General features: G+C 38.0%; 1 protein-coding gene across 2 annotated transcripts in view; it reads left to right on the top strand.

Annotated features, from left to right (window-relative positions):
* The first annotated feature begins 13,945 nt into the window (after positions 1 to 13,945).
* LOC124805190 (protein tramtrack, beta isoform-like) overlaps positions 13,946 to 16,757 on the top strand; it is a 149,460-nt gene continuing 146,648 nt past the window's right edge. For both annotated transcript variants that reach the window (XM_047265687.1, XM_047265686.1), the window contains exons 1-3: positions 13,946 to 14,070; positions 15,212 to 15,315; positions 15,530 to 15,643. In XM_047265687.1, the coding sequence (XP_047121643.1) occupies positions 15,256 to 15,315; positions 15,530 to 15,643 (174 nt within the window). In that variant the 5' untranslated portion in view covers positions 13,946 to 14,070; positions 15,212 to 15,255. The remainder of the gene's footprint in view (positions 14,071 to 15,211; positions 15,316 to 15,529; positions 15,644 to 16,757) is intronic.

The raw sequence follows: 16,757 nt of genomic DNA, 5'->3' as shown, positions 1-16,757 counted from the left end.
AGTTAATCCCCAAAAAACTGTACTAATGAATTTCCACACTGATCAAAATAAAAATCCGGCACAACCTGTAATATGTATAGATAACCAAAACATTAGTTCTGTCAATGAAACTAAATTTCTTGGGATTCATATCCAGGAAAAACTTAAATGGAACACTCATATCACAGCCCTAAATTCAAAACTAGCAAAAATGAGCTATGTGGTAAGAATAATCTGCAACAGTACTAGTGCAGAAACAGTTAGGGCTGTATACTTTGCTCGTGTACATTCAATACTGAAGTACGGTATCATTTTCTGGGGAAATGGACATCAGGCCATAACAGTTTTCAGGAAACAAAAGGCAATTATAAGAATAATGAAACAAGTGAGCAGCAGAAAATCATACAAACCTTTCTTTAAAGATCTAAAGATCCTACCGCTTCCCTGCATTTATATACTGGAAATAGTCACGCATGTCAAAAAAAGCATACTGAGAAAAGAAAACCTTTTTCCTCAAAACAAAAGTGTCCATGATTACAGTACCAGGTCAGACAGTGACATACATGTCAATCATTGTAACACCACATTATGCCAAAAAGGTGTATATCATGCAGGAACAAAACTTTACAACAGATTACCAAGACATATAAAATCTCTTACTGAACTACAAAGCTTTAAAAAGTCTGTGACATCCTACCTTCTGAAAAACTGCTACTATTCAGTCTCACAGTATCTTATGCAAGAAAAAATGTAATTTGTATCTTTAATTGTAGAAATAAGTTATAAATATACAGTATTTCAAAAATTTGTAATTATTAACTGTATAGATCCAATTTGTCATAAAAATTTATAAAATTTATGATTGATATTTGAAAATCCAATAGTCAAAAAATGTTTTCTGTCCAATATCCTGTGTACAATATATGTACTTAAAAAGAGATTAATATGGACAAATAAATAAATAAAAACCACTACACCACAGTGCTCAGCCTATTCTGTGACAATGTTATTGCTTTAAATTGAAGCCACATCCGATTGTTTCGTCGAACTTATCTCCGGCTTTAGACACTTTTCAGTGCCTATAACGATTTGAGCGTCAGTGCTTTCTATTAGTGCTGGGAGCTCTGGTACTTTCCAACACAGCTATGACAATTTACAACAGTTATATTGACAGTTCCTGAATCTACGATCTTCCTGTGTTCGACCTGCACAATTTGAGACTGAAACCCATTCTGTGTTTTCCGAAGACCCTCTGACGTAAAAAATCTCCAAGTCCACGCCACACAGGCCATATAGCCGCCGTCTGCATGTAGTGGACTCCTGACCTATTTCGTGGAAACTGAAACAAAAAGTTGTTACTGTTGTTGACTAGTATGATGCACAGGCCTCCAGCCAATCTTATGTCAGCATAAGAAACACATGCAGTCAAAATGTTCTGGAACAAAAGTGGTATTCTACAAGCTTCAAATTATGGTGGACCATCCTACCAGAAGAGGAAAATTTGTGTCTGTCTGCAGTTTCTTATTCATAATCTGGTGAACATAACTTTCTTCTACTGGTGTTGCTGGAATGAGGTTCACCAGGCTTGGGTGGTCAATTTCGTTTATCTCAGTTTGTTTGTTTACCGCTTTCAAGCAGTTATCTTGCCACTGATCCCACTGGTCCAACAATGAGATGGTATCATGCACGAGGACAGGCTATCGAATCTCAGCGTTTCCTCTACATGATTCCTCGAATGCTTTATTGGCTACATTGTTTCCCCATATCCTGAAATTTCATAGGATACAGGATAGCACTGGAGCTTTGTCCTGATTTTGCACCTACTGTCAGGTAGTTCGGATAGTTGAACTTTTTCATCTGCTGGACATTTTTTGTACAGTTTTCAGAGCATTAAAAGAGTCAGAGCAGATTAGAAACGTTCTCCTGTGATGGCTTCTTATGTTCTTCCATGCCTTCAGGACTCTGTATACCTCTGTATCGTAATCTGTTATCTGTTCTGGAAGGTTGTGAGGGAAAATGGCTAAATAACTACCCTACTTGTATCCACATAACGATAAAATCGTGATACAGTCTTGAAACTGAAAGGAGCAAACTGTTCAAAATGCCATGTGCAATATGAGATTTCGTGCACTCTGTCAAGATTCAAATTACTTTGCTTCTCTGAAGATGACAAGGCAGAGTTTGTTTCACCTCTGACTTAACTATTGTGACGTCTGATGCATCCACATTCATGAGACATTCTTTAGCACAGATCCAGAACAGCTTGATCCCATGTGGCCGATTACTCATACAGGGAGTGGTCACAAATGTGGAAACACCGACAACACAACATATTACCATGCCTAATATGGTGTAGGAAAACAGTTCGCAAACAAACAGCTTCCAATAGTTTTCGAATGGATTAATACAGGTTCTACACTCCTGGAAATGGAAAAAAGAACACATTGACACCGGTGTGTCAGACCCACCATACTTGCTCCGGAAACTGCGAGAGGGCTGTACAAGCAATGATCACACGCACGGCACAGCGGACACACCAGGAACCGCGGTGTTGGCCGTCGAATGGCGCTAGCTGCGCAGCATTTGTGCACCGCCGCCGTCAGTGTCAGCCAGTTTGCCGTGGCATACGGAGCTCCATCGCAGTCTTTAACACTGGTAGCATGCCGCGACAGCGTGGACGTGAACCGTATGTGCAGTTGACGGACTTTGGGCGAGGGCGTATAGTGGGCATGCGGGAGGCCGGGTGGACGTACCGCCGAATTGCTCAACACGTGGGGCGTGAGGTCTCCACAGTACATCGATGTTGTCGCCAGTGGTCGGCGGAAGGTGCACGTTCCCGTCGACCTGGGACCGGACCGCAGCGACGCACGGATGCACGCCAAGACCGTAGGATCCTACGCAGTGCCGTAGGGGACCGCACCGCCACTCCCCAGCAAATTAGGGACACTGTTGCTCCTGGGGTATCGGCGAGGACCATTCGCAACCGTCTCCATGAAGCTGGGCTACGGTCCCGCACACCGTTAGGCCGTCTTCCGCTCACGCCCCAACATCGTGCAGCCCGCCTCCAGTGGTGTCGCAACAGGCGTGAATGGAGGGACGAATGGAGACGTGTCGTCTTCAGCGATGAGAGTCGCTTCTGCCTTGGTGCCAATGATGGTCGTATGCGTGTTTGGCGCCGTGCAGGTGAGCGCCACAATCAGGACTGCATACGACCGAGGCACACAGGGCCAACACCTGGCATCATGGTGTGGGGAGTGATCTCCTAAACTGGCCGTACACCATTGGTGATCGTCGAGGGGACACTGAATAGTGCACGGTACATCCAAACCGTCATCGAACCCATCGTTCTACCATTCCTAGACCGGCAAGGGAACTTGCTGTTCCAACAGGACAATGCACGTCCGCATGTATCCCGTGCCACCCAACGTGCTCTAGAAGGTGTAAGTCAACTACCCTGGCCAGCAAGATCTCCGGATCTGTCCCCCATTGAGCATGTTTGGGACTGGATGAAGCGTCGTCTCACGCGGTCTGCACGTCCAGCACGAACGCTGGTCCAACTGAGGCGCCAGGTGGAAATGGCATGGCAAGCCGTTCCACAGGACTACATCCAGCATCTCTACGATCGTCTCCATGGGAGAATAGCAGCCTGCATTGCTGCGAAAGGTGGATATACACTGTACTAGTGCCGACATTGTGCATGCTCTGTTGCCTGTGTCTATGTGCCTGTGGTTCTGTCAGTGTGATCACGTGATGTACCTGACCCCAGGAATGTGTCAATAAAGTCTCCCCTTCCTGGGACAATGAATTCACGGTGTTCTTATTTCAATTTCCAGGAGTGTATTTGGTTTTCAAGGTAATCTTATACCATTCTTTCTGTAAAATAGTAGTAAGTTCAGGCGGCGATCTTTCGAAGTGGATAGCGATCACATGCCCCATTCTCCAAAGTAGACCACAAAAACTCTGTAATATTGGGATCTGGCGACTGTGGCGGCTAGGGGAGATGCGACTACTCATCTTCCTGCTCACAAAACCGCACCTGGGTGGTGCGAGATATGTGAACAGGGGCCTTGTCGGTTTGAAACGGAGCTTCACTATTGGGGAACAAATATTGAACCATGGGACCATGGGACCTTATCAGCCAAAATGGTCACATACTCCTTAGCGGCAACGTGATCTTGCAGAGTACCGTGGGCTTGTCAGATACTATGATATGGTTGCACAGATCATCACCGAACCCCCGCCATGTTTCACTCTAGAGATGTAAACTCTGCTAGAAGTTGGAATGACCACTAGAGCAAATGGCATTCTTCTGTTGCTCCACAGTCTAAGTTTTACGGCTTCAACACGACGTTTCCCTGTTACGGACATTTGTATCAGTGTGGACTGGTTTTGGAATTCCAGCTCGCCCTCCAATTTCCTGTTTATGGAGTTCCCTTCATGTTGTTGTAGAGCTGCCAGTGTTCGTGAGTGCAACATTTGATTCTGTAATGACTTTTGCATCTGTCGTCCTCTTACGAGGGTTGGAACTTAAATAGTGGCAACCATTTATTCACAATCGATACAAAAGAGTTACATGTTTGCACTTGTTACTGTCCTTCAAAGTAGTCACCAGCATTGTGTAGAACCCGATGCCAGCGATGTGGTAGGCGTAGTATACTGTAAGCACAGCCTGTTCTGTTGTCATGCAAAATGATGGGTGGGTTGCACAGGAAGTGTCTCCGATCTTTCGCAAGGCTGGTCGCAGGTGAGCCTCCAAAAGCGAACAGTAATACTCTGCATTGACGGTCTGCTGTGCAGGAACATTATGCATTAGGATATTACCATCACAGTCGTACACGAGAACCACCATAACTTCAGACCTCTCCATTCACACCATCAACAGAACAGGCTCTGCCAACAGTATACTAAGCCGTTCACATCCGTGGCAACGCGTTTTACATAACGCTGGTGACTACTTTGAAGGGCAGTGAGAGGTGCAAACAAGTAACTCTTTTGTATCGGTTGTGAATAAATAGTTACCATTATTTAAGTTCCAACCCTCGTAGTTTTCGTCAGTCTTCTTCAATGACATCCATGACGATCACTCTACACCTCATTTGTCCACGCTGTGAATTAGCTGATGATGCTTTTTTTTATTTTCCTTGCATACAGTATAAACTTTGATATGATCCCTCTTGAAACACCAAACACTTCAGCTGTATTTGTTATGGAAGCACCCTCCATATGTACACCAATAATTTGCTCATGCTTGAATGCACAGAGCTCTGAAACAATGCACTAACAATTACACAGAACACTATTCTGAAATGGCTGACGCTTGTAATGTACTGAGGACATTGCACAGGTACTGGTCATGATCTATAAACACAGTGCAGATTAGCATCAGCATTTTTGTTCAATGACGAATTTCTCGTTGTGTTTCCGTATTTTTGTCCTCTCCTATACCTGTTGAGTCATTTCAAAATGTACAGTTAGTTTTTGCTTTGTTCTTAGGTCTGTCAGGTGTGGTAGCCAGTTTAGTTTCGTGTCGCATATTAGGATAAGAAGTTGCACACGTTCCTTTGAATTTGAAACATTCATTGTCTCCCATTTTGGGCATTGTGGTAGTTAAGATTCAACAAAACAAATGTTGGGCCATCAGTGCATAGTGTAATCTGGTAGTCATTTACCTCGCTCAGCCACAGTGTTCTAAATAAGTTATTGTGAGTGAATTTTGGACACTTCTTGTATCAATTTTTCACCCACTTTTTTTGTTTGTTTGAAACAACGTTGAGCAGTCACCACCCAAGCAGTGTCTTGACGATCCAAAATTTCGAACTAGACTAAATATTGTACAGTTTTATTGCATAGTCTAGGAAGAGCTTCAGAAACTTCCTTATTCTTCTTCTTCACTTCATGGAGTGGATATCCAGCCTTTCTGTCTTCAATTAAGTCCTCTACTCCATAGTCGTCCTACAACTGGCTTTCATATAGGTTAATAATTAATTACTTGATTAACTAATTATTAACTATTCTGGGAAGATACTACAATTCCCTATGGTACCGTTCACATAGGGATCATGAGGATAAGATCAGAATAATTACTGCATGCACAGAGGTATTGAAACAGTCATTCTTCCTGCACTCTATATGATTGGAACTGGTACAGTGGGATGTACCCTGTGCTATGCACTTCTCAGTGATTTGCAGATGACACATGTAGATGTAGAACAAACCTGTATTCACCCATTCTGTTGATATGAGAAGTTGTTTTCATTTTATGTGCCCTAGTTCTGTTTTGTCATTTACACAGAATGTAGTAAGTTCTTTTCTTGTAATATAATTTTATGTTTGATCTCTTAACTTCCATTAAAAGTTTCATTTTGGCTGACTGTATTCTTCTTTTATCATTCTTAGTTAATATCCAATATTCACTTCCCTGTATTAGAATAGGTGTAGCTATTATTTTGTAAACTGTATCTTTACATCCTTCCTTGTCTTATTATCCAGTCTTCTGTGTTTTGTGACACATATCATTCGGAAGTTATTTCCATATTCACTGCTAATGTCACAGCATAATAGCTGGAAGTATGACAACAGTTGTAATAATTGTTCTCCAAGCACTATTTTGGAGGATCCTGGAAATTTACCTTTGGACTCTGTTACTTCAGTAATTTCACTGACATTTTTAGTTCATAATTCTTACATATTTGACTTAGGTGTTGTATTACAAACCAGAGCATTTTTTTGTCTTCTGAATCGATATTTGGTCATGGGTAAGGGCAGAGTGTTTATGTGTGTATGTATGTGTCTTGGTATTAATGTGGTACATTATTTAACTTCCCATTAATATACTAAGTGTAGTAGATGAAAGGCTACACCATTGTTGCAATTCTCTGTTGATATTTATTGATCCTGTCTTCTATTTATCTGTATTTCTTACAAGTTCTGTGTGCTGGTACAGATCTTCTATTACTTGTATTAAATGTCTTAGATGTTCTCTTTTTTCTGTGTTGTTCTAAAGCTTTCTTCTGTTGCCTCTACTGACAACCTTTTCCATAATCTGTGAATGTAATGTGAGTTTGGAGATAGTGTTCTCATTGTCTTTCAATTAACTGGTGTGCAATAGTAACATTTTCACCACAGTATCAATTAAATCAAATGTTATGTAGCTAGGGCCTCCCATCAGGTGGACCAGTCACTTGGTGCAAGTCATTTGATTTGACGCCAGTTTGGCTACTTGTGCGTCGATGTGGGTGAGATGATGATGATGAAGACAGTGCAACACCTAGTCCCTGAGTGGAGAAAATCTCCGACACAACTGGGAATCGAACCCAGACCCCTTAGTATGGCAGTCCATCGTGCTGACCACTCAGCTATCGGGGCAGACTACAAGATCGATATTTTCTAAAGTAATTTTGCGCCTCCCCTGGTAGGGCATTAGCTATCTTTTTCATTCTATTGTCAGTAATTCTTGTGTAGAGTTTGTAAGAACCATTTAGTAGTTTTATTCCTCTATAGTTCTAACATGCATTTTTCTTCCTTTTTTGTAGAGCCATGTCACCTCTGCTGTCAGAGCCACGTACCACCTGTATTTCTCAGCATTCTTTTAATATGTGTAAGAGCCTTAGTTGTAACTTTAATCCTCTATATTTAAAGAGTTTCCATCAGGCCCAGCATCTTTTCTGTTTTTCATTTGTTTCTGGGTTCTCTGTATCTCATCAAATGTGATGTCACCTCCTTGATACACATGTTAGTCTCCTTAATCCTCTGAAGTTGTCATTTATCCTGTTTCCCATATACATCAGTCCCTTGAAGTTGGTAGTGTTTTACCCAAGTCTCTTTATCTTTGACAATTTGGAGATTTCTTTCTTGCTTGTTAAATTATTTCGTGAGTTGATAGGCCAACTGTTTACTTTGTAGATCATTTTCTATAGTTGATATGAATCTATCCCATGATATTTCTTAAATCTTTCTTCTTCCTGAAATTCTTCTTTTCCCTTACAACTTCCATTGCTAGTCTTTCAATGGATGTTTATTTTTCAAAAATATTGGAAACTACTATGAAAAACAGACTGTCCAACTTCTGTGGAATGAACAGATTGGTTTCAGATCTGAAAAGGGCAAAAAAGCTGCTGTAGCAAAATTCACAAAAGTAGTTTTAGGGGCTCTAGATAAAGGAGAACAAGTATCAGGCATTTCCACAGACCTCAGTAGAGCATCTGTCACAGTTGATCATGAAATTCTTGTAGATAAACTTGAAGCATTTGGAAAAAGGGGGCTGTAAATAAATGGTTTAGGAGACAGAGGGTAGAGATAACACAGATATCAAGTAACTCAAACAGTATGGTGGAACATCTTTTAGATCAAGCATTCTGGAATATTGGAGTCCCTCAAGGGAGTGTGTTAGGCCCAATACTGTTTCTCTTTATGTTAATGAATTTCCACTTTTTGTCACATGAGAAGAAATAGTGCTGCTTATGACAGTAATGAAATAATTACAGATAGGACACTAGAAATGTTAGAAGTAAAAGCTGAAAAAGCGCTTATGGTGGCCCACCACTGGTGAAAAAACAAAAAAAGTATCTCTTAATGTGAGAAAGACTAATAACATGAAATTCTACATGAACAAAAAACTTAATGTAACAAAACTTAAAGTACATAATGATACCATAGAGAGTGTAGCTGGCAACAAATTTTTAGGTATTTATGTTGATCAAGAACTAAAATGAACACACTGGAGTACCTGGAAAAATAATTAACACAGCATGCTGTGCCTCATGATTATTAAACATGGTATGTAATAGCTGAAGTGGAAGAACAACATACTTCGCACATATATTTTCTATCATCAGTTAAGACCCAATATTCTGGGATGTGAGAGCGCATAATGTAGAAAATGTATTCAAACTGCAAAAACGAGCCATCAGAATAATGAGAAATAGTCATAAAAGGGCCCACTGGATCGAGTTATTTCAAAATGGGATAGTCTGACAGTTTCAAGTGATTACTTAGTTCAAACTAAAACGTTGAGCAATATGAAGCACACAGCTCCATACGTGATGTTCAAACCATATACAGCGATTGCATGAACGTAGATAGTATGAAATGAAGCGAAGACTCAAGCCACTATGTTTTATCAACCAGTCAAGTTATATAAAACACTGTTAAAAGAGATCAAAAGCGTAAAGGAACTCTATAAATTAAAAGCATATCTTAAAGAATATTTACTAAGAAGTAATTTTCTCTTAGTTAAAGTGTCAGTGCAACTAAAAATTATTACAAGTAAATAATCAGGCTTCCAAGCAACATAATTCATTGTAGTTTGGAATTTAATCCATGCAATACAAAACCAAGGTGTATCATCGGAGGAGTCTTATCATTAATTTATATCGTTTCAAGCAGGTTTTTTCAGCCTTATGTAATTTAGTGATGGATAGTACACACACACACACACACACACACACACACACACACACAAGGTGAGTCAGGAGGAAAGGTACATGCTTTGAAGGGTGATGGTATTAGTGATTCTGAACAAAAAACTTCGTGTGGACGTATGTTAGTAAACATGTTAGATTTCGGTATTGTTCGGTGAAAGAAAATAATAACAACAGTGTATTTAAGTGAATCCACATAGTAACTGTTGTAGTTGGTAGATTATTTATGAAATATGGATGCCTTTCAAATTTACTGCAGAGGAATACGCCGATATTGTGTTTATTTATGTCAAATGTGATCATAATGCTACAGCTGCCGTCAACGCATATCATGTATGTTACCCAACAAATTCAATACACGTGAGGCATTCCTTGCTCGCATTATTTATACAGCAGACGAAATTAAGAACAATCCTGTGAAACTGGAACGAGCAACAAAATCTGTTCATACATGTGAATTTAAATGCATTGAACTCGGTGGAGACATTTTTGAAGATTTATTGTGACTTTATTGAGAAAGTCTATGTACACTGTACAAATACCTTAACACTGATCTTTGTTTTTTTTCCAGTTGAACATAAATTCACAGGTGCTATGGTGTTAATAAAAGCAGATTATCTGACACATTCATACAGCTTCTGTTGAAAACGTTGTGCAGTTGTCTGGAATTTAAAAAACAAATTTAGTCAAGTAGTTAATAAATTAAAAATTTTGCGAAATTATGTCTTCCCTTCTTTGGATGTTCTGGAAAACTACTGCAGATATGTCTGTGACATGTTTTATTGGAGTCACCAGATGAATAACAACAAAATAAATGGAAATCTTGCTTTACTTTAACCTCATACAGTTTTGAGATGGCTTCATATTAGCAAAGGTGTTAAATTTCATGCAAAATCCTTTATTAGTCACAACTGCGTAACTAAACACTTGAGGGCCTATGTTTATATGAACTTTTTTCTTTAGTTTTACTTATAGAGTAACATTAAAATATTTACATATCTCCGTGAATCACACAGTGTTTATATATATATATATATATATATATATATATATATATATATATATATATATATGTGTGTGTGTGTGTGTGTGTGTGTGTGTGTGTGTGTATTTATGTATATATGTATATAACACAGCACCATCTAAGTATTTATAGTATATGTGCTACACAAAAACAGTAGGAAACATCTGTACCAGCAATGGTTTGCACAATGTTTACATAATAAAATAATACAAAACAACGGAAAACCTAAAGCCATACATTGTTTATTTATTTGTTCATTAATTTACATGATGACAAATTTCTTTTTTACAGATGTCATAATTACTTATTTTATATATACATTTAAAAGAAATTCACGGTTTGTATTTGTATCATCAATTTCTTACATATGTCTTGTTTTTGTCATAATATTATGTACCTCTATCATAAATAATGCTTGTAAGTATGTGTATTAATGACATCCACGTAAGGAAACATATCTATAGACGGATGAATGATTGAATAAATAATTAAATAAATGAAGCTTGAACAGTTGTTTTCCAATTCTGTGGTGACATTGTTCTATATTATTTAACTCTGTAGATATTGTGCAAACTATTGTTGGTACAGATGTTTTATACTGTTTCTTGTAACACATACACATTAAATACTTTTCCTTTTGGTGTTGTTTGATTTATTTAACTGTTCCTTCCACCTAGCCAACATGATTATCTGTACTGTAACAAGATATTGATCACTTTCTCCATGGACTTTTGCATCTTGGAGGAGTGAACTAAGTTTTCTACCTACTGTACAATAATAATTAAAAGACTGATGCTCTCTTACATTCTGTACATTTATAGATTTCTGTTTTCCTACAGAATGTGTTGATAATTTTCGTATCATTGAATTTGGCAAAATCTCTGAGTTCTTGTCTGCATTGACATGTTTTTAATATGTGTACTCGGCTCTCCTTTTATTGTTATGTGTCATATTTAATTTTGACAACTAGTTTTTGTAAATCTTCATCAAATCTCTCCTTTTTCCCCATATTCACATATTGTTGTGTAATATTCTCTATCTGTTTTTAGCTGCACTGTTACAGCTCATACATTTACATAATTATAACTCTGAATTTTTTCCATTGTTTATCGATTAATGCTGTGACTCCAGCATTGTGCTCTTGATTAATTTACACCATTGTAGGTCATTATATAAGAATTAATTTCTTTTTTTTCTTTTAGTTTTTATTTTGTTTCAGGCATAATAGCTATATTTCTTTTTTATTTGAATCACTGTTTGTTTTGTTCTAATACTTTGTACTTTTTTTGAAATTCCTAATCCCTTGTCTTTAGTATGCCAGGATCGTGTTCTTAGAGATCGATTTAACTTATTTTCTTTAAGTTTTGTTTTTTTGTAATGGTACTAGCTTCTTGATAGTGTGCTGACACCTCTAGGCCACCCGAAAAGCCCATTTTAAGGCGGTAGTGATTTGTGTTTCACCGCCGCTTCTGCCTACACTCCATAGAAGTATACAATAACAGCGACCAACTAGAGGCCATTTATGTAGGAGTGAAATGGGGCAAAGTTCCTTTTAATCCATAGATGAATTTCTTAGCAGGTAGTGCATTTGTGATAGTGCTACATTTATCAAAATTGGTTGTTGATGAAAATTCATTTATGTAAGTGACCAGGATGCATCCTTTTCTTCTTAGTGGAAATGTATTTTATTTTTAAGCCGAAAACTCACACTGCGACAATTTGTCACGAATTTGATTCACATAAAATGCAAAAAACTGAGTAAACTAAAATAACCCAATATACCTGTAACAGAGTTACCTATGTAACTAGTGCATAACGAAAGTGGTTATTTTTGTCTGTAAATATGTTGTGATATACTTGGTGATTCTTGATGACATTAAAGGTATGATGGAGAGGGGAAAATGAATCAATTTGTAGTATGGAACCCTGGTTCAGAATGACTGTGTCGGAAGGCCTACGCGAAAATTGTTCTGATATCTATAACAGTGGACTATATGTACCGGAACTGTTGTTGTTAATATTGTAGGGTAGGCAACTTTCAGAGGTAGCAGACTGGACGGAAACAAGAAAAAGATATCTAGTAAATATGGGCTCCAGAACTCATACCTTACGAGCTATGAGCACTTGTTCATATCCGATATTGTGAAACACCTCCATTCTGCTGCAAGCTCTTTGGTTTCCATATTTTTGGAGCAGGTAGTTTGGACCAAAACAAGGGAAAAAAAGTGTAGTAAATATGGGATCTTTGCTGGGCTTTTCCGGATTTGGGTTTTTTACCTCTTACTGATACATTTACCCTTCTCCATCATCTGTGATAGTTTGTATTCTCTCTGTGTATGCAGGCTTTTCTAATTAGAAACCAAATAACGATTTAGGTGGCCCAGTGACAAGGCAACTGTAAAATGTAAATGTGTAAAATGTGATTTATTAGTCTCATTACATACATTGTACTGATCATATGATCTGTTGTACAGGAGACACATCAAGTTTAGCAAAAATGTATAATGATTTACAGAAATTTTTTTACACTATTTTAAGAATAATGCCAATAAATACAACACTACTGAATTTAGTATAAATTAACAGTTTACTTATTTCCTTTGTTGTACACAGACAACCATGCATCATTAGCTATAGGCTTTTATTGTTCAAAGTGTCAGACTGTCTTCCATGAATTTTTCCATGGTGTAGTAAAATTTCTCTATTAAATTATTTTGAGTAGACTTTCCAGCGAACCAAGGTACAATGTTGAAATATTTCTTCCTTTTAATTTGTTATATATTTTTAGCCCCATGTACAGTGGTGCCTGAGCATAAATCTTTAAGCGATGTGAAGTAAATTTGATGTTTTCCTTGTGAGGCTACCATAGCTATGCTTTTGAAGATTATATTCATTATTATACACAAAAATCAAAATTTCAAAAACGTAGAATGAAGTAATTGTTAGTATTTTTAATTTCTTGGACAATGGACGATATGCCTTTTTTTTGGACAACGCACACGATGGAGGTGAATTAAAAGTGCCGTCCTGCCCTCAAAACTTAGTTTCTCATTGTAACTATAAGCGAATGCCACACTAGTACTATTGTAGAAGTCACGGCCCATTCCCTGCGTCATTTTTGTTCATTCCGAGCAAAGCTTCGTACCGAGTTCAAAAATAAAAGTACGCTGTGAAAGTTCATATCTGAGATCAGTATTTAACCTTGTCGAGAGCCCTGCTTAAAAAGTCATAACGCGAACTACTTTAAGTGGCAGTGGAGCACACCACACAAACGGTTTTATCAAATGGCATTTCATTTGCAAAACGTCCTGAAGCGATACCAACTTTCACAAAAAAGAGTATACCTCAATTGCGCATATGCACATACAATACGCTCTGTATAAAGAAAGTGTAACTCTGTTATTACAGTGGCTTGCCGCCTCACTTATATCCTAATAGTTTATTTCTTGTTCAGAGATCCCATGTAAGAATTTTAATTTGTCCGAAAACTTACGTCCTTGAAGTTCGTACAATGTTCACAGATGTCGTTGCACACGCAATGATTGTTACTCAGTGGTGCTCACCAACAAAATACGGAGTGATATTGCATGTAAAAGCGGAAAGTTCTCAATTGAATTCTATTTTGACAAGTTAACTGCGTTTGTTTGCGTGAGTATAATGTAGATATAACTTGCGACTGGCTTTTAATCATGCTGCAAATCTAATTGAATATGTACAGACGTATTGTTATAATTTGTGTGCAACAGTAAGCTTTATTGTTTGCTGTTAATATGGCGGAGTAGTGTTCATACTCTTGCGGTTTTCGCGCCCGTGGACAATGTGTTATTTTTATAAATTGAGTAACGTTTCTTAACTGGAGGACGTGAACCAGAATTACGAATTTGACCACGCGTATTGTATGCTTTGTTGTCGAAAATTAAGATAACCTCATAGCGATTCAATATGTTAGGTTACGAAAGGAGATAATGCAGTATTGTGTATTGTACACATGTATCACTATTGTGTATCAATTATGAATGTCGTTATAGTAGAAATGGAGCGAAGTGTGCATTCTCTTCGCATATCAGTAAATGTGAAGTGCTCAAAGACACATGTTAAGAAAACGAGAGGAATCGGTTAATACTTGTTTTGATACATCTGTGTGAGTGATTCAGATTGGTTATTTATTCGGCATGTTTTATTTCGTAAGTGTAGTACCGTTGACAATAAAATATTTCCAAATCGTTGCAGAATAAATGATCTTGGGGTTTCGGGCAGTGACATTAGGGATTAGGAATGCGCTGTGCCCAATCTTTTACTGATGTAAAATTTTTCACGTCCCTTGTATTTTCTAATGTTTGCGTTGTATGTGTTCAGAACAATTGATCATAATAAAGCCGATTATTTTAGCATTAGAACATAAACTGTGATCCATTGTAATGCCTTAAAGATGCGAACCATAAACTTTAAATACGACATAAACAATACATCCTCGTAAATTGATGGGCACTTACATGAAATCATAGTATGCAAAAAAGGTGAAGACTCGAAATTTAATTATGGTAGTGTTATAGAAATTGTTGATTCATTCATCATTGGCTTTGTGAGGTGGTAATTTTCGGAGTTGGGATGACGAAACCAGATTTAGTATACTTTCTTACTTTGGGGAGTATGAACGAGACAGAAGTCCTCAGTTTAAAATGAAAGGGACGATGTTGACAAAGTTTGGTGCATGTGTGAAGTGATTACCTGACTGTTAAGTTGTGCTTGTATTAAAATGTGGAATGTATCATCTTTCTTTCCTCTATAGCCTCCAGTCGTATACTCCATTTGGAACTTATCAGAACAGTCGTCATGGCATCAGGTCAGCTTTTCAATCTGAAGTGGAACAATCATACCAACAACATTCTCCAGGTAATTAGTTATCTAATTTGATAGTAACTATAAAAGTGCATCACAAATGGGACAAAATGTTTGTAGTTTACATTTAAATTACATGTGATGTATATTTAGTAAGACAGCTAAAAAAAATATTCAGCAGTTTTTGAGAAGTTATTGCCCTCCATTTGTCAGACAGAAATAAGTCTCTGTACTTGCTACATTTTACTGATGTGAAATTTTTTTGTAGGTGTTCATGGAGCATTTGAGTTGTGAGAATCTTGTTGATGTCACTCTTTCTTGTCAAGGCCAGTTTCTCAAGGCACATAAAATGATACTTTCTGCATGCAGTCCGTATTTCCAGGTCAGTATGCTGCATTTAATGTTTTGATGTTATGTATGTGTCTCTTCATGGGAAATACGGAAGCGTCCGATCCCACCCGTCTGCTTTGACCCATGACGTCACAAATATGGCAGAAACAAAAACAAACACACACACTTTCCACAAGAAGCCTAATGACACTAACGGGACAAGCGCGGGAAATGGGGTGTTTTGGGTGGGGGGCAAACTAAATATAAACAAATTTAGACGCCTTGCGTAGCTACAACGTGTAAGTGAAGACAGCCATGCATGAATACCCACCCACCTCCCCAGGGGTCGTAACCCCTGCAACCCATAGAAGATAAAGATGCTTCAGTAGCTGATCAGTGTTTTTTGTCTTTAAAAAAAAAAAAAAAAAAAAAATCTCACGGGATAGAACGAACAGATCAGAAAGATAAATATAATAAACTAAAACAGAAATTCGAGGAAACAGATAATTAAAATAAGTAATAAGTGTTTTTAATTTTAAAAAAAAATCTCATGAGGTAGAACGAACAGCTCAGAAAAGTAAATAAAATAAGATAAAACAGAACTGGAGACAGCCACACTCAAACCAAACTCCGCGCCGTCATGACGTCACACACGATAACACTCTTACGTCACGGGTCAAAGCCGACGCGTGGGATCGGACGCTTATGTCGACCCTCTTCATGTATTGTGTCTTGATGATTACGGTAGGCATGTTTGGTTTGTTCATCATGGGATTGATGCACCAACAGCTTACCAGCACTTGCTGTGAATATTAATGGCAGTTTAATTTGCTCTGTGTATAGAACACAGTTCCAAAATGTAAAGGACCATTAAGCATTTCCATACACACACTGTGTATTTAAGGTCTTGAAATCAAATCTGTAACTGGTACACCTTGGTACTACGCCCATGAGGGGAATTTCTTTTTTCGAATGCCGCAATATGCATGACACCACTGAACTGTGTATTCCTGTACCTCCTTAGCATTCAGTTGTCTACCAACCTACATCATCATCATCATTGCAGGCATGTCTTTGCTAGTTTTGCTTCTGTAAGGGTGATCGAGTCCGAAGAACGAATGTGTACCATTAGTGAAAGTTGTTTTTCCTTGCCATCATTTTCAATA

Source organism: Schistocerca piceifrons, chromosome 7, assembly GCF_021461385.2.
Source record: "Schistocerca piceifrons isolate TAMUIC-IGC-003096 chromosome 7, iqSchPice1.1, whole genome shotgun sequence".
NCBI classification, from domain to species: Eukaryota; Metazoa; Arthropoda; class Insecta; order Orthoptera; family Acrididae; genus Schistocerca; species Schistocerca piceifrons.
The sequence above is the reverse complement of the archived record's forward strand: the minus strand, read 5'-3'. Positions and strand labels throughout refer to the sequence as shown.